Source organism: Carcharhinus amblyrhynchos, chromosome 1 (assembly GCF_965287045.1).
Source record: "Carcharhinus amblyrhynchos chromosome 1, sCarAmb.v2.hapA, whole genome shotgun sequence".
Classification (NCBI taxonomy): domain Eukaryota; kingdom Metazoa; phylum Chordata; class Chondrichthyes; order Carcharhiniformes; family Carcharhinidae; genus Carcharhinus; species Carcharhinus amblyrhynchos.
Genome location: NC_137324.1, coordinates 11,588,993 through 11,616,073, shown reverse-complemented (window position 1 = coordinate 11,616,073; position 27,081 = coordinate 11,588,993). Strand labels below are relative to the sequence as shown.

Here is a 27,081-nt window from a genome sequence, read left to right as displayed (position 1 = left end):
TGAAACAGCTGGTGCTTCAGACTGCTCCTCTTGGCATCCCGAGTTTCCAGAGGAACAGAGTAGTGTGATCTCTGCCTATGATTAACCCATCTGATTCCATTTAACATTGACACCAGACGCCCAGATTGGTCTGCCCCTCAGCACTGGGAACTCTGCTAATTTCCATTTAAAATCCTGGATTAGCCTATAGATTCTTTAGCTGAAAGTAATTTGTATCAGACCTTCCTGCTTCTCATGGTAAAAGGTTTATAGCCTCAAGCTGGTCCAATTAGTTCAAAATTCATCTAGAATTGTTATTGCCATGGTGACCCAGTGTTGCATCGTCTCAGGATAACTCATAGAATCCCTACATTGCAGAAAGAGGCCATTCGGCCCATTGACTCTGCACCAACTCTTTTACGGAGTGTCTTACCCCGGCCTTATCCCCGTAACAGCACATATTCACCCTGCTAATTTCCCTAACCTACATATCTTGGAACACTAATGGGGCATTTTAACATGGTCAATCAACCTAACACAAGGAGAAAGTGCAGGCTCCACACAGCCACCCAGTTTTGGTATCAAACCTGGCATCTGTGACGCAGCAGTGCTAACCATTGTGATAGCCAGGCATCGATGGATGGTTTAGGACTGAGAAGAGGAGAAATTACATCACTTAAAAAGTTAGTGAAACTTTGGAGTCCTTTACCCCAAAGAAGATTCCACCACTAAATTAATTTAAGGCTGGCATACATAGATTTTCGCTCTCTCAGGTGGCACAGTGGTTAGCACTGTTGCCTCACAGCTCCTGGGACCGGGGTTTGATTCCCAGCTGGGGTTCCTGTCTGTGCAGATTCTGCATGTTCTCCCCGTGTCTGCGTGGGCTTCCTCCGGGCGTTCCGGTTTCCTCCCACAGGCCGAAAGACGTGCTGGTTAGATGCATTGGCTGTGCCAAATTCTCCCTCAGTGTACCTGTACAGGGTCTGGAGTGTGGTGAATAGGTGATTTTTCACAGTAACTTCATTGCAGCGTTAATGTAAGCCTACTTATGACACCAATAAATGAAAATTTCTCCTGATTTTATGATCCGTTGGCAAAGATTCCTGCCTTGGGCCACGGTCCGTGCGGAGTGCTCACCGTGTTTCTGTGATCGTTGGCGGGAGAGAGAGCTTTACTGTCCGTACCAGTATCCGCATCAGACACATTGAGGTTTCAGCCGTGGTTCAGTGGGTAACACTCTTCGTGTTTGACGTAAAAGATCGTGGGTTCAAGTCCTGAAATCCAGGTCGACTTTCCAAAGCTGAGGCAGAGCTGTGCTGTCAAAGGTTTCAGCTGAGGTGCTGGACCAAGGCTCAGGCTAGCTACCCTTGCAGTTGAATGGAAGTAGCAGCAATGTAGCCTGGCCAATCAGTAGGCCTCAACCAACATCAGTTTAAAAAAAACAGACAGCTTTGCTGATCATTTTTCTAATTTTTTAAAATTTAAGTTTGTTTATTAGTGTCACAAGAGTCTTACCTTAACACTGCAAAGAAGTTACTGTGAAATTCCCCTCGTCATCACACTCTGGGGGCCTGTTCGGGCACACTGAAGCAGAATTTAGCACGGCCAATGCACCTAACCAGCACGTCTTTCGGACTGTGGGAGGAAACTGGAGCACCCGGAGGAAACCCACGCATGCACGGGGAGAATGTACAAACTCCACACAGACAGTGACCCAAGCCAGGAATCGAACCCAGGTCACTGGTGTTGTGAGGCAGCTAACCACTGTGCCCCCGTGCTAGGAGCCAAGTTTCCAACATTATGATAACAATAATCTTAAACTGTGCTGCTTATATCTTAACTCACACCAAATCCTTTTGTGTCTATCACCTTCATACTCACCCACCTGCATTGGCTTCCAGCTGAACAATGTTATAATTTTAAAATTCTCATTGTTGTTTTTAAATCTACCCTCTGAGTAGAATCTCTGGAAATCTCTAACCCAGAGGGCTGTGGAAGCTCTGTCATCGCGTATGTTCAGAGTAGAGACTGATGTATCTAAACGCCAAAAGGCATATCATAGAATCCCTACAGCACAGAAGTAGGCCATTTGGCCCATTGAGTCGGTACTAACCACAGTCTACCCAGGCCCCATTCCCATATTTACCCTGCTAATCCCCCTGATACTAAGGTCAATTTAGCAACCCACACATCTTTAGAGGCAAACCCATGCAGACACGGTGGGAATGTGCAAACTTCTCACAGACAGTGACCTGAGGCTGGAGTGAACCCAGGTCCCTGGCGCTGTGAGGCAACAGTGCTAACCACTGTGCCACCATGCCACCTGCATATTGGAATAGTGTGAGGGGAAAACATCATTGAAGTGGATGATCAGCCATGATCACATTGAATGAAGCAGAGCCAGAAGATATAGGAGCAGAATTAGACCATTCAGCCCATTGAGTCTGCTCCGCCATTCAATCCTGGCTGATAATTTTCTCAACATCATTCTCCCATCTTTTCCCTATACCTTCTGATCCCTTTATCACTCAAGAGCCAATCTATCTCTGCCTTAAATACACTGAATGACCTGGGTCTCCACAGCCTTCTGTGCAATGAATTCTGCAGATTCACCACCTTCTGGCTGAAGAAATTCCTCCTCATCTCAGTTCTAAAGGATTGTCCTTTACTCTGAGGCTGTTCCCTCTGATCCTAGTCTTGCCTACTAATGGGAACATCTTTCGATGGGCTGGATGGGAGAGCACTGTCGATGGGCTGAATGCCTATTCCTACTCCTCATTCCTGTAGAGGCAAGCCTTTCTTTCTTCTGCAACATATTCCATGATTTAGATGGAAATTTTCTTCCTTGCTAATTCCAAAAAAATGCAATCTAACTTTGATGTGTCCATTTACACCTGCGACACAAAATGTCCATGTTACCCTCACTCAAGCTACCAAAAACATCTCCAAAGCTTTGTAATCAGTGCTGGGCTCTTTAAACTTTATTGTTCTCCTTTAGGAAGATTAAATAACTCATTTATTAAACTCTGATCTAAATTACGTGGTGGAATTATTGTGTAGTGGTGAGATGACAATTGCCTTAGTCATCAATCTGTATCACTGTATCAGCTTGTCACCACTATTTCTTCATTATCGTCACATCACAGTCTGTGTGAACCAAATCAGAATTACAGCTTCTAATCAATTCAAGCTTCAAATTTCATAATGCAGGATTATAAATGGAATCATCTGGGTCAGTGTGAATGGGATATCTGGAACTCTATGTGTTACTGATAGGACACAGGGAACTCTCTGGGTCAGTACCTGTTAGTGATGTGACAGGGGGAACTCTTTGGGTCAGTACTGGTCAGTGATGGGACAGGGGGATCTCAATGGGTCAGTACCTGTCAGTGATGGGACAGGGGGAACTCTATGGGTCAGTCTCTGTCAGTGATGGGACAGGGGAACTCTGTGGGTCAGTACCTGTCAGTGGTGAGACAGAGGTAACTCTATGGGTCAGTACCTGTCAGTGATGGGACAGGGGGATCTCAATGGGTCAGTTCCTGTCAGTGATGGGGCAGGGGTAACTCTACGGGTCAGTACCTGTCAGTGATGGGACAGGGGGAACTCTATGGGTCAGTACCTGTCAGTGATGGGACAGGGGGATCTCTATGGGTCAGTACCTGTCAGTGATGGGATAGGGAGATCTCAATGGGTCAGTACCTGTCAGTGATGGGACAGGGGGATCTCTATGGGTCAGTACCTGTCAGTGATGGGATAGGGAGATCTCAATGGGTCAGTACCTGTCAGTGATGGGACAGGGGGATCTCTATGGGTCAGTACCTGTCAGTGATGGGACAGGGGGAACTCTACGGGTCAGTACCTGTCAGTGATGGGACAGGGGGGTCTCTATGGGTCAGTACCTGTCAGTGATGGGACAGGGGGGAACTCTATGGGTCAGTACCTGTCAGTGATGGGACAGGGGGATCTCTATGGGTCAGTACTGGTCAGTGGTGGGACAGGGGGAACTCTATGGGTCAGCACCTGTCAGTGATGGGACAGGGGGATCTCTATGGGTCAGTACCTGTCAGTGATGGGACGGGGGATTGCTATGGGTCAGTACCTGTCAGTGATGGGACAGGGGGAACTCTATGGGTCAGTACCTGTCAGTGATGGGACGGGGGATTGCTATGGGTCAGTACCTGTCAGTGATGGGACAGGGGGAACGCTATGGGTCAGTACCTGTCAGTGATGGGACAGGGGGATCTCTATGGGTCAGTATGGGTCAGAACTGCTTGATAGAGCAGATGCAGCACTGTTTCCTTAAAGGGAAGTCGTGTCTGACAAATTTACTGGAGTTCTATGAGGATGTGTCTAGGGCGGTGGATAGAGGAGAGCCGGCGGATGTGGTCTTTCTTGATTTTCGGAAGGCGTTTGACAAGGTACCTCACAAGAGGTTATTACAGAAGGTCAGGGGGCATGGAGTTGGGGGTAGGGTGTTAGCGTGGATAGAGGATTGGTTGTCAAATAGGAGGCAGAGAGTGGGGGTCAATGGGTGCTATTCGGATTGGCGGATGGTGACTAGTGGAGTGCCCCAGGGGTCGGTGCTGGGGCCTCAGCTATTTACCATTTATATAGATGATCTGGAGGAGGGAACCCAGTGTAGGGTGTCGAAATTTGCTGATGACACCAAAATTGGTGGAAAGGCAAATTGTGCGGAGGGTGGGGAGAGTCTGCAGAAGGATCTAGATAGGCTGGGCGAATGGGCCAGGAAATGGCAAATGGAATTTAATGTTGGTAAGTGCGAGGTGGTCCACTTTGGTAGGAATAATGGTAGGAAGGATTATTACTTACGGGGCGAAAAACTGCAGCAGGCGATGGTGCAGAGGGACCTCGGGGTCCTTGTGCATGAGTCGCAAAAACCCAGCTTGCAGGTGCAGCAGGTGGTCAGGAAGGCGAATGGGATGCTGGCCTTCATAGCGAGGGGGATTGAATATAAAAGTAGGGAGGTCTTGCTGCGACTGTATAGGGCATTGGTGAGGCCGCAGCTGGAGTACTGTGTGCAGTTTTGGGCGCTGTACTTACGCAAGGATATTTCAGCCTTGGAGGGAGTGCAGAGGAGGTTTACTAGGCTGATGCCGGAGTTGATGGGGTTGAGCTATGAGGAGAGGCTGAATAGATTAGGCTTGTACTCGTTAGAGTTTAGAAGAATGAGGGGAGATCTCATTGAGACGTATAAGATGATGAATGGGATGGATAGGATAGAGGTGGAGAGACTCTTCTCGCTCAGAAAGGACAGTAGGACTAGGGGGCATAGCCTCAAGATAAAGGGGGGGGGCGGTTTAGAACGAAGTTGAGGAGGAACTTCTTCACTCAAGGGGTGGTGAATCTCTGGAATTCTCTGCCCGTTGAAGTGGTGGAGGCTGCCTCGTTAAATATTTTTAAGACGTGGGTTGATGGGTTTTTGATGAGAGAGGGGATTAAGGGTTATGGGGAGAGGGCGGGAATGTGGAACTGAGCCACGACAGATCAGCCATGATCTTATTGAATGGCGGGGCAGGCTCGAAGGGCTAGATGGCCTACTCCTGCTCCTATTTCTTATGTTCTTATGTTCTTATGTACCTGTCAGTGATGGGACAGGGGGGAACTCTATGGGTCAGTACCTGTCAGTGATGGGACAGGGGGATCTCTATGGGTCAGTACCTGTCAGTGATGGGACAGGGGGAACTCTATGGGTCAGTACCTGTCAGTGATGGGACAGGGGGATCTCTATGGGTCAGTACCTGTCAGTGATGGGACGGGGGATCTCTCTGGGTCAGTACCTGTCAGTGATGGGGCAGGGAGAACACTAATCCCTTGTTTGCTATTGGCTATGCATGGTATATGAGCTGTGCACCTCGGTGTAAAAGATGCCCAAATAGATAAAAAAAAAGCATAGCACATTGCTTGAGAATGGAGAAACAGGGTAACCAGTGATGCTGCACTAATCCTGTATGTCAGTGAAATTAAATTAATGCTTTATTAGTTTTTCTGCTAATCAGTTGCGTGTCATCCTGCATTATTGGTGCTAGAAACGTAGGGCATAGCCCTAAAAGCATAGGAGAAAGTGATGGACAGTTCAGGGGACTAAATAAGCGGAGGGAGTCAAGGCGAGGGTTTCTCACACGGCGAGTGTTGTGATCTGGGATGTGCTGCCTGGAAGTGTGGTGGAAGCACACTCAGCAATCACTTTCAGTGCTCAAGTGGATAAATATTTGAAAATGGAAAGACTCGCAATGCTCTGGGGGAAAGGTTGGGGATGGGGATCGGGAGGGTGAGACTAATGGGCCCACACTGGCAGGGTAGTCTGAATGTGTAGGATGATTCTTGGATTAATGGAGGAATAAACAGTTTGATAGATTGATGGAGAGGCAAATTATTTTGATAACATTGCTAAATAGTTCTACATCGATAGACGTACACTGAAATAAGGGTCACTTGATTCAAAATGTTGGCTCTATTCTCTCTCCACACATACTGTCAGACCTGCTGAGATTTTCCGGCATTTTTCTAGATGTACACTGAATCCTAAGTTTAAAGTTTATTTACTAGTCATAAGTAGGCTTACGTAACACTGCAATGAAGTTACTGTGAAAAGCCCCAAGTCGCCACACTCCAGTGCCTGTTCAGGTACACTGAGGGAGAATTTATCATGGCCAATTCACCTAACCAGCGCACCTTTGGACTGTGGGAGAAAACCCACACAAACATGAGGAGAATGTGCAAACTCCACACAGACGGGGATTGAACCTGGGTCCCTGGTGCTATGAGGCAGCAATGCTAACCACTGTGTCACTGATCCTAATATCCTTGTCTGAGGAAGGATGTTCTTGCGAGAGAAAGTGCAGGAAAGGCTGATTTCTGGGATGGCAGGTCTGTCATATGAGGAGAGATTAAATTGGTTCGGATTATATTCATTGGTGTTTAGAAGAGTGAGAGGGGATCTCATAGAAACTTAGAATATTCAAACAGGATTAGACAAGGTAGTTTCAGAAAGAATGTTCCTGAAAGTGGGGGAGTGTAGAACCAGGGGTCAGTGTTTGGGGATAAGGGGTAAACCTTTTTTTAAAACTAATTTTATAGGATTTGGGTAGCATTTATTGCCCATTCCTAATTGTTTTCCATTTCAGTCAACCACATTGCTGTGGATCTGAAGTCACATGTAGGCCAGACTGGGTAAGGACGGCAGATTTGTTTCCCTAAAGGACAAGGTGAGGGACTGAGATGAGGAGAAATTTCTTCACCTCGAGAGTGGTGAATGTGTGGAAGTCAATACCAAAGGAAGTAGTTGAGGCCAAAACAGTGTGTGATTCCAAGAAGGAATTATATATAGCTCTTGGAGCTAAAGGGACCAAGGAATATGGCGGGGGAAGAGGGAATCTGCATATTGAATTTGATGATCAGCCATGATCAAAATGAATGGCGGAGCAGGCTCGAAGGGCCAAATGGTCTACTCCTGCCTCTAGTTTCTATGTTTCTTTGACTTGTGAAAACAGCAGGTGTGTAAACAGGTAGGGTCTGTGAAGTAAGTGTGGGTTTCCTCCGGGTGCTCTGGTTTCCTCCCACTGTCCAAAGATGTGCGGGTTAGTTTGATTGGCCATGCTAAGAAATCGCCTCTTAGTGTCCAGGGATGCGTAGGTTAGAGGGGATTAGTGGGTATAATATGTAGCGATATGGGGGTAGGGCTTGAGTGGGATTATGTTCGGTGCAGACTTGATGGGCCGAAGGGCCTCTTTCTGCACTGTAGGGTTTCTATGATTTCTATGATAAACTGATGGATTGTTAGTCTAAGGGACAGCAGCAGGATAAGAAGAGATGCAGAGATAAGAGGCTGGCAGTAAGACACAGCCAACAGATGGGGCAGTGACTGTAACTACGTAAGATGACATCAGTACATTGGGAGATGGGTTAAAAATAGCAAATACGTTGCCGTCCTTACGATGTCATCTGTCCCAGTTGTTGGATCTCACCGCTGGGGACAAGCTTTTCTGACTGAGGGGAGCAGCGGAGTGTTGCAGTCAGCTGGTGTTAGGCTGCAATATCAGTGCAATCCGAGCAGACACTAGAGAATTGACCAGCAGAGTGGATCTGGCCTCCGGTTCATGCACACATTAAACAAAAGGCAACAGTAGCTTTGTGGTAATGTTCCTGGACTAGTAATCCAGAGGCCCCAGCTAATGCTCTTGGGACAGTTGTTGGATTCTAGAGAAATACCAGAAGATTAGCAAACTGCCAATGTGACATTCCTATTCAAAATGGGATGAAGGGAAAAAGCGGGTAACGATCGGCCAATTAGCCGAACACCTACTGTTAGAAAAATGATGGAATCAATTGGTAAGGAAGTTACGGCGGCATATTTGGAAAATCACAATCTAATCAAGCAGAGTCAGCACGGCTTCATAAAAGGGAAATCGTGTCTGACTAACGTTTTGGACTTTTTCGAGGAAGTCTCAACCAGAGTGGATAGAGGGGAATGAGTAGATGTGCTGTTTTTGGAATTCCAGAAGATGTTCAACAAGGTATCTCACAAAAGGTTAAGTCATAGGATAAGAGCCCAAGGTTTGGAGGTGGTGTATTGGCATAGATAAAATATTGGCTAATGGGTAGGAAACAGCAGGTGAGGATAAGGGGTTATTTTTCAAGTTGGTCACCTGTAATCAGTGAGGTTTCACAGGGGTCAGTGCTGGAACCGCAGCTGTTTGCATTAAATATTAATGACTTGGAGAAAGAAAGCAAATGTACTGGAGCCAAATTTGTACTCAGCACAAAAATAGATGGAAAGGCAAGTTACGAGAGGGATATAAGCAGTTTGCAAAGAGACATTGATAGGTTTAGTAAAACGTTGACAAATGGAATCATAGAATCATAGAACCCTACAGTGCTGAAAGAGGCCCTTTGGCCCATCGAGTCTGCACCGAACACAATCCCACCCAGGCCCTACCCCCATATCCCTATATATTATACCCACTAATCCCTCTAACCTACACATCCCTGGACACTAAGGGGCAATTTCTTAGCATGGCCAATCAACCTCACCTACACATCTTTGGACTACAAGACACATCTTTGGAGTATAATGTAGGAAAAAATGAAGTTGTTCATTTTGGAAAGAAAAACAAAAGAACAGAGTATTATTTAAATGGAGAAAAACTGCAGAAAGCTGCAACACCAAGGGACTTGGGGGTACTTGTGCACAAAACACAGAAAGCCAGCACACTGGTGCAGCAGGCAATCAGGAAGTAAGATTAGTGAAGATTAGTGAAGTGAAGTGGAGTGTCTTGGGCTACAAGAGGATATGGACAGAATGGGCAAATGCGCAGATAAGTAGCAGATAGAATTTAACCCTGAAAAGTGTGAGGACTTGATTTTGACTTTCTTGTCAAATTACTTCTCTGGAAGGAGTAAATTGATAGGAAAGTACTCAATAGATGATAGGACACTCGGAAATTCTGTGGAAGAAAAGGACTCTGGTGTGATTGTCCACAGGTCTCTGAAAGCAGAAGGGCATGGTAGTAGGGTGGTGAAAAAGGCATATGGGCCGCTTGCATTTATCAGTCGAGGCACAGGTTACAAAAGCAGGGAAGGCATGCTGGAGTTGTATAGAACTTTGGTGAGGCCACAGCTGGAGTACTGTGTGCAGTTCTGGTCACCACATTATCAGAAGGAAGTGGTTGCACTGGGGGAGGTGCAGAGGAGATTCTCCAGGATGCTGCCTGGGATGGAACATTTAAATTAAGAAGAGAGGTTGGAGAGGCTTGAGTTGTTTTCATCGGAGCAGAGAAGACTGAGAAGTGACCTGATTGAAGTGTTCAAGATTATGGGAGTCCTGGACAGAATGGATAAGGAGCTATTGTTTCACTTGGCTGAATGGTCAGTCATGAGGGGACATAGGTTCAAGGTGAGGGGCAAGAGGTTTAGGGAGGACGTGAGGAAAACCCTTTTTACCCAGAGGGTGGTGACAGTCTGGATTGTGCTGCCTGGGAAGGTTGTGGAGGTGGGATGCCTCACATCCTTTAAAAAGTATTTGGATGACCACTTGGCACATCATAATATTCAGGGCTATGGGCCAAGTGCTGGCGGATGGGATTAGGTTGAAGTTCAGGTGTTTCTAATGCGTTGGTGTAGACTCAAAGGGCCTCTTCTGCACTGCATGATTCTATGATCCATTCAAAGGACTGATGGCAGCAGGGAAGAAGCTGTTCTTGAGTTGGTTGGCATGTATTTTCAGATGTTTGTGTCTTTTTCCCGGTGGAAGAGGGTACATCCGGGATGCATGGTGTCCTTGATTATGCCGGCTACTTCCCTGAGGCAGCAGGAAGTGTAGACAGAGTCAATGGATTGGGCGATGGACTGGGCTATGTTCACAATTCTTCATAGTTTCTTGCGGACTTAGTCAGAGCAGATGCCAATTCAAGCTGTGATACATCTGGAAAGGATGCTTTCTATGGTCTGTCTGTAAAAATTGGTGAGAGTTGAATTGGACATGCCAAATTTCCTTCAGCTCCTGAAAAAGTGGAGGCATTGATGGGCTTTCGAGTCGGTGTTGAGGGCCCAGGACAGGTTGTTGGTGATCTGGACACCTAGAAACCTGAATCTCCCGACCCTTTTCACTCCATCACCATTGGTGTTGACAAGGGCCTGTCCTCCACTACGTTTCCTGAAGTCGATGACTACCTCCTCTGTTTTACTGACATTGAAAGGGAAATTATTGTTGTAGCATCATTTCGCCCCATTCGCTATCTCTTTCCTGTGCATTTGCAGAGTGGGTGATCTATCTCAGCCTCCTCCTGAGTTCCCCAGCAGCACAGGTGCTCCAGTCTTCAGCCAGTTTGATTCAGTGCACATGATGTTGCGTCATATTAAGAAACTGCTGAAGAAACTGATATAGCAAATGTTCAGAGCCCTGACTACATCCTGAATTGAAGAACTATGCTACAAAACACTGTTGCTCCACCTTGATGATTCAGTGGTGGGGGGGGAGGGGAGGGGAGGCGGGACAGATGGCTCTCTGATTGGGGGGGGGTTGGGCGGACAGGGTCCGCTGCCACTCCACGTGCAATCGGTGGGGACAGGAGGGGGGGTCCGCTGCTGCTGTGCATGTGATCACTGGGGGGGGCAGGGTGGTCCACTGCTATTCCATGTGCAATCGGTGGGAGCAGGAGAGGATCTGCTGTCCCTCTGAGTGCGTTTGGGTGGGGTGGGGGGAGGGGGGGAGGAAGGGGCGGATCCCCTGCCACTCTGCGTGTGATTGGTGGGGGGGGGGTTGGGGGCTGCAATCAGTCTGGGTGGCAGAGGGGTGGGGGGGATGAGGGGGACCGTTATGTTGTGAGGGTGGGGCAATGTCTGTGGGGGCCGAGGGGGGAAGCATTATCAGGCCTGGGAGCGATGTGGTAAGGGGGCGTTTTTCTATCTTTCTTTACTGCGCATGTGCAGTTGCAGGCACCGATCGGAGTAGCAGGGTTTCGGGTGCGATAAGCCCCACTCACAGGCTACTACAGCGCGATTCAGAATCGCTGATTTTTTTTAAGCAGATTGCATATGGGGGCGCCAGAGAACAGATCTAAGGTCAGATCTGAAAGTCTCCCAGATTCAAGTCTGCCCGGCACTTAGAATCAAAATGGTAAAATCAGGCCCTCTGCCTTTTTTGTTGACATTAGTTGAGGATTAAGTATTGGGCAGGACATCACAGAAAACTCCCATTCTTCTCTTCATAGTAGGATCTTTAACACCTCCCTGAGCAGAAAGACAGGACCTCATCTCATCTGAAAGACAGCACCTCCAACAGTGCAGCACTCTCCTGGTACCTCACTGCCAGTGTCAGCCTGGACCCCATGTTCAGGCTCTGGATTGAAATGTAGAACCCATGACCTTGTGGCCAAGAGGCAAGAATGCCCCCAGCTGTGTCATAGTTTACAAGGGTTTACAAGGGGTGGCACGGTGGCACAGTGGCTAGCACTGCTGCCTCACAGCGCCAGGGACCCGGGTTCAATTCCAGCCTCGGGTATCTGTTTGTGTGAAGTTTGCAAGTTCTCCTCTCATCGGTCTGGGTTTCCTCCTGGTGCTCCTGTTTCCTCCCACACTCCAAAGATGTGCATTAGGTTGATTGACCCTTAGGACAGAATTTTACAGCCTCGCTCAGGTGAGACCAATAATTCCCTCCCGAGGCCCACAGACATTTCTGTTGTCAGACCCTTTTCCATGCCAATTCCGTGATGGGCAAGATGGTAGAGTTCCAGCCTTAGTGTCAGGGGGAATGGCAGGGTAAATACGTGGGGTTATGGGGATAGGGCCTGGGTGAGATTGTGATCATAGGATCAATGAATCACTACAGTGTAGGAGGAAGCCATTCAGCTCATCGAGCTTGCAACGACCACAGTCCCACCCAGGCCCTATCCCTATAACCCCATGTACTTACCCTGCTAATCCCTTTGACACCAAAGGGAAATTTCGCATGGCCAATCAACCTAACCTGCACATTTTTTGGAGACTAAGTAGTCTCACACCAGGTTAAAGTCCGACAGGTTTATTTGGTAGCATGAGCTTACGGAGTGCCACTCCTTCATCAAGTGAGTGCAGGATTTGTTTCACAAACAGGGCATACATAGACACAAACTCAATTACAAGATAATGTAATGGTTGGAAGGCGAGTCTTTATAAATGGAGACAATGTGAGTGGAGAGAGGGTTAAGTAAATTTTAAAGGGGTGTGAATTGTCTCAAGTCAGAACAGTTCATGAGATTTTGGAAGCCCAGGCAAAACGTGGGGGTTACAGATGATGTGACATGAACCCAAGATCTCGTTTGAAGCCGTCCTCATGTGTGCGGAACTTGGCTATCAGTTTTTGCTCAGTGACTCTGCACTGTCGTGTGTCGTGAAGGCCTCCTTGGAGAACATTTACCTGAAGATCAGAGGCTGAATGCCCTTAACTGTGGAAGTGTTCCCCGAGAGGAAGAGAACACTCCTGCCTGGTGATTGTTGAGTGGTATCCATTCATCCATTGTCCTAGTGTCTGCATGGTCTTGCCAATGTACCATACCTTAGGACATCCTTTCCTGCAGCGTATCAGGTAGACAACATTGGCCGAGTTGCAAGAGTACATTCCGTGTACCTGGTGGACGGTGTTCTCACGTGAGATGATGGCATCTGTGTCGATGATCCAGCACGTCTTGCAGAGGTTGCTGTGGTGGGGCTGTGTGGTGTTGTGGTCACTGTTCTCCTGAAGACTGGGTAGTTTGCTGGGTACAATATTTTGGAGACACATTGCAGACTCCTTCTGCACTGTCGATATTCTAGGATTCTACGATTCTATGATTAATAAGCAAATGAGAAGTTGGAAGAGGATGCAGAACAAGAGAAAGGGATGGAAGAAAAAGTTACAGAGAAAGAGAAATTGGCACTTGTGTTTTAACTGAGGATAGAATTGAGCAGAAGGGAGTTGAAGGACATTCATTTGGCTGTTGCTTCTGTAGTACCAATCGACATTGAAAAAGTGGGTCCGCAGTTTCTCAGCATATCACACCTCTTATTCTGGGACGTGCGAATCATCTGCATCACATTCCCAAAAGATTTAAACAGGTACACAGTAAAAATAGAATATTCCCACAGGAATTACACCTTTTGTATCACACTTTCTTCAGTACTGCCACTAATTGAGTTTCTGAATCCAGGCACAATAAAAGCAACTCCCAAACACAAGCAGTTTCATCAAATTACCGGCACTTGAGAATAACTGGTGAAGAGCCGGGTACATTTAGGAATGGGGTTAACTGTGTAGGCAAGTTATATCTGCAATAATACCCATTGCAGGCCTGAATTTAAGTGAGGGGTTCAGCTGGTATATATGTATAGGAGAACTGATGCCCAGGACTGAGTCATTAATTGGAATCTAATTGAGTAATTTAGATACTGGGCAGGGAATGTTTGGCCGTGCATAGCCCAAGGTTGAAAAATCCCACCCAAGGTCAATGGACCTTTGCACGTCTGAGTCCCACCCGCTACAATTCCTGTGGCAGGCAGGACTGGAAAGTATCAGGATATCAAGTAGCAGATACCCAGGAGTGAGTTATACACTGGAATCAAATTGAGGGATTTGGGTGGTTTATACATAGAATAATGGATGAACAACAGGGTGGAATCTAAGTGAGAATTTCAAACATGTACATTTTTATATTAGAATAACTGATATCCAGTATTTGGTGGTGAATGTGTGGAAATCACAGCAAGTAGGTGAGGCCAAAAATGTTGTGTGATTTCAAGAAGAAATTGGATATAGCTCTTGGGATCAAGGGATATGGGGATGAGGCAATGTCAGGATACTGAATTCGATGGTCAGCCATGATCAAAATGAATGGTGGAGCAGGCTTGAAGGGCCGAATGGCCTGCCCCTGCTTCTAGTTTCTACGAGTTATTGGCTGGAAACTAATTGAGTGGTTTGGGTCACTTCTATATGAAATATTCAGTATATGAAAGTGAGGTACAGGCTGGGATATAAGCCTGGGCTGCAGACAGTTAATACACAGAACCCAGGAACAAGTTACACACTAAACCAAAAGAGAAAATGCTGGAAAATCTCAGCAGGTCTGGCAGCATCTGTAAGGAGAGAAAAGAGCTGATGTTTCGAGTCCAGATAGCCCTTTGTCAAAACTGCACACTAAAATCTATCTGAGGGGGTTCAGATGGTTTACATATATAGAATAACGGATATTAGAGAGTGACTTACAGGCTGGAATGTAATTGAGGGGTTGAGATACTATTTATACATATGTAAAGTTATAGGCCTGAATTTTTCATGGGACACATCTTTGTTGATTCTGACAGGCCACTGCCATTTTACACTCAATTGAGTGTTGATTGATCTGCATTTGGAAGGAGGTCCATGGAGAGCTGTTGACCAATCAGATTGGCTGACAGCTCTCCACTCATCCAGACACAGCGCTACGGTGACCGGAAGAGGCACTGCAGCGCCATGCCTGAGGCTAAGTGCAGGGAGCTAGTGTGAAGATAAGTGGAAGGGATGTTGGCGAAGGGAGGGTAGGGTACACCCTGAGAGGTCTGTAATGGGCGGGAGCGATTCGGTTATCTGGCATTGGTTGGTGCCTGGCGAGGGAGATCCAGAGCTATCTGGTCCTCGAGATGAGGATGCCGCCAGTCAGAAGGGGACTTCGGATGGAGGCGCCCTCTCCCCCGTCCCCATATTTCCCATCTAAGATTAACGCATGAGGAGGCAAAGGTCTGGTGGTATTATTGTTAGATTATTAATCCAAAAATAAAAGTAAAAATAAAAGTTTATTTATTAGTCACAAGTAAGGCTTATATTAACACTGCAATGAAGTTACTGTGAAATTCTCCTAGTTGCCACATTCTGGTGCCAGTTCAGGTCAATGCGCCTAACGAGCACATCTTTCAGACTGTGGGAGGAAACCCACTCAGACCCAGGGAGAATGTGCAAACTCCACACAAACAGTGACGTAAGCCGGGAATCAAACTCGGGTCCCTAACACTGTGAGGCAGCAGTGCTAACCACTATGCCACAATGCCACCCCATTTTGGAGACCTGGACTCATGCTCTGGAGACCCGGATTCGAATCCTTACATGACAGATGATGGAATTTGAATTCAATAAACATATTTGGAATTAAGAATCTAATGAAGACCATTGTTGATTGTTGGAAAAACCCATCTGGATCACTAATGTCCTTTAAGGAAAGAAATCTGCCATCGTTACCTGGTCTGACCTACGTGTGACTCCAAATTCACAGCAATTGACTCCAGCTGCCCTCTGAAATGGCCTAGCAAGCCACTCAGTTCAAGGGCAACTAGGGATGGGCAATAAATGCTGGCCAGCCTGTGACAAATGAATACAAAAACATGTTACCTATTTCCCACCTTGAATTATCTGGCTTTCGCCAGCCTGAAAATTGAGTCTGGGGAGGAAAAGACCCTTGATGGCTGTTAATTAGTAACTCAAGGGCCTTAACAGGGGCAAGGCTGGTCTTCCCATCTGATGCCTTGCCCATCCCACTGTACCGCATTCAGTTTGGGGCAGGCAGGATCTCAAGGCTGTGTAAAGTTCAGGCCATTGAGTAACTGATGCCCAACAGTATGCAATGGACTGAAATCTAATTGAGCAGTTTGGGTAGTTTATAAATGGATATCTGGGAATGAGTTGTAGGTCGGAATTTTAATCAAAGGGTTTGGGAAGTTTCCATGTAAAATACTGGATATCTGGGAGTGAGTTACAGACTGGAAATGAATGGGGAAATGATGGGAGGGAAATTTCTCCATCACTTTACAATGCAGGGTAAATTTCAAGCCTGGCTCTGTACAGTGGCCTGTGTTAACCCCTCGTAACATCAGGTGGCATTTCGACACAGGCAGATAGTGGTTCAAACGGAAATGACTTGAAACTTGTCCCAAGGTCTGCAACCTGTCAGAGACATCAAAAGATATCCAGTAAAAGCAGAAAATGCTGGAACCAAGCAGCAGGTCTGGCAGCTGTATGTGTGGAGAAAGAACCAGAGTTAACATTTTGGGTTTGTGAGCTTTTATTAGAGCACCCAATAATTTGTGTCAATTGGGCATGGACACTGCCTGTCAACACAAAGCATCTTGAAAGCGGTGTCCATTTTCACAAATGTCAGTGCATCCAAATCCTGTTGCCTACAACCTAATTTGTGCTGAATCCTGCTTAACATTAATTTACAGACGAACATACAAAAATACAAAATAGGAGCGGAAGCCATTTGGCACTTTGAGCCTGTTCAGCCATTCACTTAGATCATGGCTGATCGCTTTGTGTCTTTTTATTATTCTTTCGTGGGATATGGGTGTCGTTGGCTGGGCCAGCATTTATTGCCCATCTCTCGTTGATCCTTGGAGGGCAGTTGAGAGTCAACCACATTTGCTGTGGCTCTGGAGTCAGACGTAATCTCAGCTACACTGCAGCAATTCACCAGGGCTACTTTGACAGCGCCTTCCAAACCCATCCAGGAGTTCAGGGGCAGCAGACACATGGGAACACCGTCACCTGGAAGTTTCCCTCCAAGTCGCTCACCACTCTGGCTTGGAAAAATCGCTGCTCTTTCACTGTCGCTCCAGTCTGAGCAGCACTGTGGGTGCAAATGCGCCAAAAGTTGGTATTTCTTAATGTGTTTCATTGAGTGCAATCCTACGTGTATCAGCATTCTCTTTACCCACTTTGTCCTTTCATTGTAGCCGATGTTGTGACAAGAAAAGCTGCGGGAACCGGAACGAAACGCCTTCTGACCCAGTGATCATAGACAGGTAAGGGCCGTGCTTTCCTGCTGGACTCCTGGCTCCCAGCCTGGTGGGTTGCGTCTGCGCCCGATGAGGGGCCCATTCTGTCCGTGAAACAGGGGCTCAGGGTAACCTGTTCTGGTTTCGGACCGGTGACTATTTCTCCACTGACCGTTCGTGTTACTGTTTTTGGATGGGTGTGGCATTTGTTTGATGTCAATGTGCTGTGTTGAGCTGCAAAGTGGTTTACTCTCCCCCAAATCACCCCGGATTCATGTTATCAGTCCTGTTATCAGTGGGGGAAAGAAAGGACTAATAAACAGGGCCTACTTGTTCATGGTTCGAAACATCTAATTGTCTGGGTGTCTTTGTTGAAGGACAGTTTTTGCAGAATTTCCACGTTGCTTCCCAAGAGCCTGTTTTGTTTCTATGTTGCAGGATGACCAATATCATTGCTGTGAATTAACTATATTAATTTCAGAATGCAATGCCTCTACATCCTTGTTACAACCTACACTTACACATGGGGTAAAATTTTCTGAAGGTTCAGGCCAGCGAGATGTACTGGTCCTGTTGCAGTGAACGGGGTTTTGGCTGAGTGCCAAACTTTCCCCCCTCGCTTGCAGTGGTGGCGGGTGTGAATGGCTGGAAAATCCTGACCAAGTTATCTGACCGGTGAGCTTTGGAGTACAGGCTGCACTGTGCTGTATCTAAGACTGGAGTCCACTACCGCAATCACCCCATCATCATGAGAGCCCACCTGGAACCCTGTCAATGAAACAAAGGAACATAGAAACTAGAAGCAGTGTAGGCCATTTGGCCTTTCGAGCCTGCTGTGCCATTCATTCTGATCATGGCTGATCAAAAAAGACAGTAGGACTAGGGGGCACAGCCTCAAGATAAAAGGGGGGCGGTTTAGAATGGAGTTGAGGAGGAACTTCTTCACTCAAAGGGTGGTGAATCTCTGGAATTCTCTGCCCGTTGAAGTGGTGGAGGCTGCCTCGCTAAATATTTTTAAGACGCGGGTTGATGGGTTTTTGATAAGAGAGGGGATTAAGGGTTATGGGGAGAAAGCGGGAAAGTGGAACTGAGCAGAGACAGATCAGCCATGATCTTATTGAATGGCAGGGCAGGCTCGAAGGGCTAGATGGCCTACTCCTGCTCCTGTTTCTTATGTTCTTATGTTCTTATCAAATTCAATATTCTGATCCCGTCCTGCCCCCATATCCCTTGATCCCTTTACCCCAAGAGCTATATCTAATTTATTTTTGAAACCATACATTTTGGCTTCAACTACATTCTGAGGTAATGAATTCCACATATTCACCACCCTCTGGGTGAAGAAATTTCTCCTCACCTCAGTCCAAAAAGGTTTACCCCTCATCCTCAAATTGTGACCCCTGGTTCTGGGCTCCCCCACCACTGGGAACATTCTTTCTGAATCTACACTGTCTAACCCTGTTAGAATTTACTAAGTTTCTACGAGATCCCCTCTCGCTCTTCTAAACTGTGATGAATATGATCCTCACCAATTTAGTCTTTCCTCATATGACAGATCTGTCATCCCAGGAACCAGCCTGGTAAACCTTCGCTGCACTCCCTCTATAGCAAGGACATCCTTCCTCAGATAAAGATACCAAATGCACACAATACTCCAGGTGTGGTCTCACCAATACCCTATACAATTGCAGCAAAAGATCCCTATCCCTATTGAGACCTTGAGGACACCCAGCTAACACAGTTGTGCTTATACCTATCATCCAGAATGTCTTGTATGAATTTGTCAATGTCTGTTCAAAGGGTATTCTCAATTGGATAAGCTCTATGTCTCTCCCAAGAGCATAGAGAAGGCGAGTGAGAGATTGAGATGAGGTGTCCAAAAGCAAGCAGGATTTAGTCAGAGTAGCTAAAAGGGAAAAAAAAAATCAGCAACCTGAGGACATTCAGTTTGCTTGGCCGAACAAGTGAAACTTTAGATTTGAAATTGTTGCCATCGCTTTTTTATTCTGTACTTCATGCTCTGAATGAGGGGGTATTGAATCTCTTTCTGAGTCTCTTTCTTTCTTAGGGGTGGCACAGTAGTTAGCACTGCCAGGGACCCAGGTTCGATTCCTGGCTTGGGTCACTGTCTGTGTGGAGTCTGCATGTTCTCCCCATGTCTGTGTGGGTTTCCTCCGGATGCTCCGGTTTCCTCCCACAATCCAAAGATGTGCAGGTTGGGTGGATTGGCCATGCTAAATTGCCCCTTAGTGTCGGGGGGGACTAGCTAGGGTAAATGCATGGGGTTATGGCGATAGGGCCTGGGTGGGATTGTGGTCGGTGCAGACTCAATGGACTGAGTGGTTTCCTTCTGCACTGTAGGATTCTGTGTGTTTTTGAGAAAGAGCAGCAGATAAAGATTTAACTTAAAGGTCATTTCAGTAAGGAGACAAAGTCTGCCTTAGTTATATGAAATAGGAAGGGACTCTTGTGTCAGTGATATCTCTAACAGAAAACAGCCAGTTGGTTCCTATTTTCCTGAGTTTTAGATGATGATATTAAGCACATAAAGCCATCCTCTAACATGGTGGATTAGTCTGCTCATTTGTAATTGAAGTCTAGCCTTTGTAAAACTCTGGTTCAACCTCAGCTAGAGCATTGTGTTCAATTCTGGGCATCACGGTTTAGGAATGGTGTTCAAGTGCAGAAGAGGTTCACAAACAGGGATGACTGACTTTAGCAGCTACATGGAGAGCCTGAAGAAGCTGAGGTCCTACTATCACTGTTGGCTCTGCAGATACATGGATTTGGGCCAGTGTCTTTGGGAGTTTGCACATCCTCCCCGTGCTTGCGTGGGTTTTCTCCAGGTTCTCCGGTTTCCTCCCACACCCCAAAGATGTGCTATTAGGCTAATTGGTGTAACAAATTGTCCCTAAATTAGTCTTCCCTCAATGTGGAATGCCATAAGCATAGACAAGGGTCATGGGTGGAGGGGGGACTCATAATGTTAAAATGGTGGCGTGGGCTCGTTGGGCTGAAGGGCCTGTTTCCCGGGCTGTTTTGTTTGTTCTTTGATGTGTTCAAAATCATGAAAGATTTATGATAGTGTAAATGAGGATGGGAAACAGATAACATAGATTTAAACATGAAATCATAGAAAATGAAAGGAGTAGGCCATTCAGCCCTTCGAGTCTGTTCTGCCATTCATTTTGATCATGGCTGATTATCAAATTCAATATTCTGATCCTCCCTCCCCACCTATCCCTTGATCCTTTAACTCCAAGAGCTACATCTAATTACTGCTTGAAATCATGTTGAGCATTTGACATAGCATAACATTCAAGGCTATGGACTAAGTGCTGTTAATCAGGATTAGCTGGGAGTTCAGATGCTTCTCATGTGCCAGTGCAGACTCAATGGGCTGAAGGGCCTCTTCTGCACTGTATAATTCTTCTGCACTGTATGATTCTAATTCCTTCACTCAACATTTGGCCTCAATTACTTTCGTTGGTAGTAAATTCCACACATACACAACTCCCTGGTTGAAGAAATTTCTCCTCACCTCAGTTATCTTCAAACTATGACCTCTAGTTCTCCCACCATCAGGAATATTCTTTCTGAACCTACATTGCCTAACTGTGTGAGAATTTTATAAGTTTCTGTGAGACCCCCTCTCATTCTTCTAAACCCAAAATGAATATAATCCGAACTGACTTAGTGTCTCATAAGAACATAAGAAATAGGAGCAGGAGCAGGCCATCTAGCCCTTCGAGCCTGCCCTGCCATTCAATAAGATCATGGCTGATCTGAAGTGGATCAGTTCCACTTTCCCGCTTTCTCCCCATAACCCTTAATTCCCTTGTCTGTCAAAAACCTATCTACCCGTGACTTAAATATATTTAGCGAGGTAGCCTCCACCACTTCAATGGGCAGAGAATTCCAGAGATTCATCACCTTTTGAGTGAAGAAGTTCCTCCTCAACTCCAATCTAAACTGCACCCCCCCCCTTATCTTGAGGCTGTGGCCTCTAGTCCTGCTATCTCTGTAGTCCTCTAGTCTCCTCATGTGACAGACCTGCCATCTCAGGAATCAGCCTGGTAAACCTTTGCTGTTACCGCTGTATAGCAAGAACATCCTTCCTCAGATAAGGACACCAAAACTTCACACAATACTCAAGGTGTGGCCTCAGCAACGCCCTGTACAATTGCAGCAAAGCACCTCTATTTCCATACTCAAATCTTTTTACTGTGTGGGCCAACATATCATTTGCCTTCTTCACTGCTGGCAGTACCTGCCCGCTTAAAAGCACCAGATGGGAGATAAGGGAAATTGAGTGAATTGTGATCAGTCTGAAAGGGCGGTGGAAGCAGATGGAATAATACATTTTCAAAAGGGAATTGGATAAATACTTAAAAGGAAGGTACTTACAGGGGCACAGGGAAAGAGCAGGGGAATCTTTCGAAAAGCTGACAGAGACGTGATGGGCTGAAAAGTCTCTTCTGTAGTCGACCATTCTCTAACACCATGACTTCTCACTTGAAGACATAAATGTTTTAGTTCTGGTCTTTATGTGTTACACTTCTGGCTGTGCATATGGGAAGAATTTTAAAGCAGGTTATGGTGCTGGAGAGAACGGATGCCTTACTACAGCTGTAGTAAGAAGTCTCACAACATCAGGTTAAAGTCCAACAGGTTTATTTGGTCGCAAACGCCACTAGCTCTCGGAGCGCTTGCTGCTTCTTTGTCAGGTGAGTCGGAAACCTTTACATAAACAGGGCATATAAAGGCACAAACTCAATTTACAGAATAACGATTGAAATGCGAATCTTTGCAGTTACTCAAGTCTCAAAGGTGTAGACGATGTAAGCGGAGAGAGCATTAACCACAGGTTAAAGAGATGTGTGTTGTCTCCAGGCAGGACATATAGTGAGACTTTGCAAGTCCAGGCAAGTCATGGGGGTCACAGATAGTGTGACATGAACTCAAGATCCCGGTTGAGGCCATCCTCATGTGTGCGGAACCTGGCTATCAATCTCTGCTCAGTGACACTGCACTGTCGTGTGTCGTGAAGGTCACCTTGGAGAACGTTTACCCGAAGATTAGAGGCCGAATGCCCGTGACCACTAAAATGTTCCCCAACAGGAAGAGAACAGCCTTGCCTGGTGATTGTCAAGCTGTGTTCATTTATCCGTCGACAATCACCAGGCAAGACTGTTCTCTTCCTGTTGGGGAACATTTTAGTGGTCACGGGCATTTGGCCTCTGACCTTCAGGTGAGCGTTCTCCAAGGCAGCCTCAATGACACACGACAGCGCAGAGTTGTTGAGCAAAGACTGATAATCAAGTTCTGCACACGTGAGATCTTGGGTTCATGTCACACTATCTGAAACATCCATGACTTGCCTGGACTTGCAAAATCTCGCTAACTGTCCTGTCTGGAGACAATACACATCTCTTTAACCTGTGCTTAACCCTCTCGCCACTCACATTGTCTGTACCTTTACGACTTGATCAGCTGCAAAGACTCATATTTCAACCATTATTCTGTAAATTGAGTTTGAGCCTTTATATGCCACGTTTGCGAAAAGATCTCCCACTCACGTGACAAAGAAGCTGCAAGCACTCCGAAAGCTCGTGGCTTTTGCTACCAAATAAACCTGTTGGCTTTTTACCTGGTGTTGTAACACTTCTTACTGTGTTTACCCCAGTCCAACGCTGGCATCTCCACATCATTCCTATAGCTGCACAGGGCCTTACTGAGACCACCTCTGGAGTATTGGGTGGGATTCTCCAGCCTCCCAGCTGTGTGCTTCTTGGTGGCGGGAAGCGGCGTGCCGCTCACTGGTGGCAGGATTTTCTGGTACCGCCACTGCCAATGGAATTTTCCCTTGTGTCCACCCCATTCCACCAGGAAACCCACAGCGGGGCTGCACTGTCAGTGGGACTGGAAGATACCACCAGCATGAATGGCCACAGAATTCTGGCCATTGTGGGCAGATTGGGTCTCCTTAACTAAACAAAAGATATGCTTTCCATAGAGGGAATGCCTCAAAGCTTTGCCAGATTGATTCCCGGGATTTTGTCCTGGATGGTGTCACGCTTCTTGGGATAGTCGCTAATTAACCCAATAGAGAATTTAGCAGAATCCTCCTTATCCAGAGAATGGCAGAGATGAACATCATTGAGTTGGAGGGTGAGGCTGAGGGAGAACAAAAGAAGCAGACAGAATGGGATGAAATGGGGTTAGAGGAGACCTATATGAGCATAGGTGTAAACACCAGCACAGTCCATTAGGGCCGAATGGCCTGTTTGTGTGCTGGAGGTTTGATATAATTCCACGCTGATGGTCTTGGCGCATCTTGTGCAGTTTAGCCACTGTGGGTGGAGAGATGGAGCGGGGGGGGGGGTGGGTGTGAATTTTAACACTTGTAGTGAATGAATTGGCCCTGATTAGTGACACACTTTAGAATTATAGAATCCCTACTGTGCAGAAAGATGCCATTTGACCCATCAAGTCTGCACCAACATTCTCAGACAGCGTACCTTACCCAGGCCCTTTCCACCGCCCTATCCCTGTAACCCCACACGTTTACCATGGCTAATCCATCTAACCTGCACATGTTGGGAGACCAAGGGGCAATTTAGCATGGCCAACCCACCTAACCCACACATCTTTGGACTGTGGGAGAAAACTGGAGCACCCGGAGGAAACCAATACAGACATGGGGAGAATGTGCAGACTACATGCACGCACCAGCATGGTGGTACAGTGGTTGGCACTGCTGCCTCACAGTGCCAGGGATCCAGGTTCAATTCCAACCTCGGGTCACTGTCTGCGCAGAGTTTGCACATTCCCCTCGTGTCTGTGTGGTTTTCCTCCGGTTTCCTCCCATTGTCCAAAGATATGCGGATTAGGTGGACTGGCCATGCTAAATTGCCCCTTAGTTTTAGGGAGATTAACAGGGATTGCAGGAATGGGGCCTCGGTGGGGTTGTGGTCAGTGCGTACTCGATGGGCCGAATGCCTTTTTCTGAACTGTAGGATTCTATGATACTATGATTCTCCACACCGTCACCTGAGGTTGGAATTGAACCCAGGCCCCTGGCCCTATGAGGCAGCGGTGCTAACCACTGTGCCACTGTGCCACCCACCATTCTAATTTCTGCATTGCAGCAGTGTAACATGAGCTACGTTCCGTTGGTTAGCGCTGCCAGCACAGAGCCTGGTGATTCATTTTAACAGACAGAAAGCAAAGCAAACAAGTAAGACGGCCGCTGTGCTCAGATTTCCGCGGCGTGTTCTCAGGAAATAACTGAACTGGGAATGCAAAATCACAACATTCGCCTCTGCAAAACACATCATAACGCACTCTGAGATTGGGACTGGTCAAATAATCTACAGCTGAGGAGGCCATCCAGCTCTTTGGGTCTGTTTCACCATTTGTTTAAATCATGGCTGCTTTGTCATTTAATTCCGTTTGTTGGTTCTGTTTGGTTCTGGGACCCTCCACAGTTCCTGTGCTGTGAAATGATATTCCTCTGTCTCTAGCCCGTAAGCCCTTAAGCTCTTCCAACAGCAGATCGATTACCTTTTCCATCTCTGTCCACAGCCAGTCAGCACCCTTTTCTTGTTTTCCTTGCTTGCAATCTTCCTCTCTCACTGTTTTTTTTTATTATTATTCATTCTTGGAACGTGGGTGTCGCTGGCTGGCCAGCATTTATAGTTCATCTCTAATTGCCCAAGAGCAGTTGAGAGTCAACCACGTCGCTGTGGTTCTGGAGTCACATATAGGCCAGACCAAATAAAGATGGCAGATTTCCTTCCCTGAAGGACATTAGTGAATCAGATGGGTTTTTCTGATGATCGACAATGGTTTCATGGTCATCAGTAGATTCTTTTTTTTATTGAATTCAACTTCCACCATCTGCCGTGTGGGATTCGAACCCGGGTCCCCAGAACATTAACTGAGCTTCTGGATTAATAGTCCAATGATAATACCACTAAAAAGTTACTGTTCAAAGTTGACGTTTATTTATTAGTCATGAGTAAGGCTTACATTAACACTGCAATGAAGTTAGGTGCCTGTTCAGGTCAATGCACTTGACCAGCACATCTTTCCGAATGTGGGAGGAAACTGGAGCACCCAGAGGAAACCCACGCAGACATGGGGAGATCACACAAGCTCCACACAGACAGTGATCCAAGCTGGGAATTGAACCCGGGTCCGTGGCACTGTGAGGCAGCAGCGCTAACCACTGTGCCGCCATGGCTTGCTAGGCTATTGCTGGGCCATTGCTTCCCCTTACTTTATGTATCCTTTTGTATTCTGCCTCCCTCTCGTGTCTTCTCTTCTCACTCTATCTCATTCAATTTCACTTACTATCACTCTCTCATTCTCCTTCACACCCACTCTCTATCTACCCCCTTTCCCTCCTCTCATTTTGTCCCTTACTCCTTCATGTTCTGTGTTGCATTCTCTCCTCCTATCATTCTCTCTCTCTCTCTCTGTCTCTCCCCACCTCACTCTTTCCCTCTGCTCTGTCTCCCTCTGTCTCTCTCTCCTCTCTCTCTCTCTCTCCCTCTTTTCTCCTACTTGTGGCATTTCTCATTTAAAACAGAAAGAGCTGTCAGTTTTCTGATGTGGGTAGCACAGACGTACGAGTGTTTGTCTTAAGTGAAGACAGCTGTTTGTTTAGCCAGGAATGTACGAAACAAATTAGGCAGGAATGCGAGGTATCTGGGTATGGGTGACAAGTGGAATCTGTTTGTAATCAAATATCAGCTGCCAGTTGCCGCTGTCGATCCAATGAAGGCAGGACAGGGAAGGCTAGACACTAATTTCCATGCTTTTGGGCTGGAGTGGTTGAGTGGACCTCATAAAGGGTGGTGAGTGCCTGGAACGAGCTGCCAGAGGTGGTAGTAGAGGCGGATGCAATTTTGTCTTTTAAGAAGCATTTAGACAGTTACATGGATAAGATTAGTATGGAAGGATATGGGCCAAATGTGAGCATCTGGGACTAGCTTAGTGGTTAAAAACTGGGCGGCATGGACAAGTTGGGCCGAAGGGCCTGTTTCCATGCTGTGAGCTTCTATGACTCTGTTGCCGGAATTGGGGCGGGCATGTCTCCTTTGGCCTCAAGCTGGACCTTATGAGTTGTGTGCAGGCAAGGCGGTCAAACTCCAGCATATGATTCTATAACAGATCTCACTCAAGCGCATTTATTTATGATAATTTTTCTGAGTAGTTGAGAAGCAAAGGAAATATTAGTAATTGCAGATTGATTGACTAATCCCAGTCAGGGTTGGAACATGCCCGAGAAGTGGGTGTTGGGATGCAGGGACAGATTTAAGCTTCCCACTATCTCCACAGTTATATTAATGGGCTGACAGAATGGTGGCTAAGAGAAAGGGTCCCGCTTCTTGCTTATCTCTGTGCAGAGAAACACTGCAAGCACAGCAGACTGGGAATCCTCTCGGGATCTTTGAGCTTAAAATCTCTACAATGCAGAAAGAGGCCATTTGGCCCATCGATTCTGCACCAACCACAATCCCACCCAGACCTTAACCCTGTAATACCATGTTTTTTTTTACCTTTGCTAGTTCCCCTGACACTAAGGGGCAACTTAGCATGGCCAATCCACCTAACATTGTTGGACCCTGGGAGGAAACCAAAGCATCCAGAGGAAACCCACACAGGCCGAATGTGCAAACTCCACTCAGACAGTGACCCGAGGCTGGAATCGAACCCAGGTCATTGGCACTGTGAGGCAGCAGTGCTAACCGCTCTATCACTGTGCTGTCCCGGGATCAGCTTACCTCCATGTTCAGTGCTCCTTCTGTGCTCGGGGAA

General features: G+C 46.7%; 1 protein-coding gene across 6 annotated transcripts in view; it reads left to right on the top strand.

Annotated features, from left to right (window-relative positions):
- LOC145348922 (transcription factor COE3-like) overlaps nucleotides 1–27,081 on the top strand; it is a 402,710-nt gene that overhangs the window by 35,759 nt on the left and 339,870 nt on the right. For all 6 annotated transcript variants that reach the window (XM_080197025.1, XM_080197054.1, XM_080197017.1 and 3 more), the window contains one exon: nucleotides 17,212–17,280. In XM_080197025.1, the coding sequence (XP_080053151.1) occupies nucleotides 17,212–17,280 (69 nt within the window). The remainder of the gene's footprint in view (nucleotides 1–17,211; nucleotides 17,281–27,081) is intronic.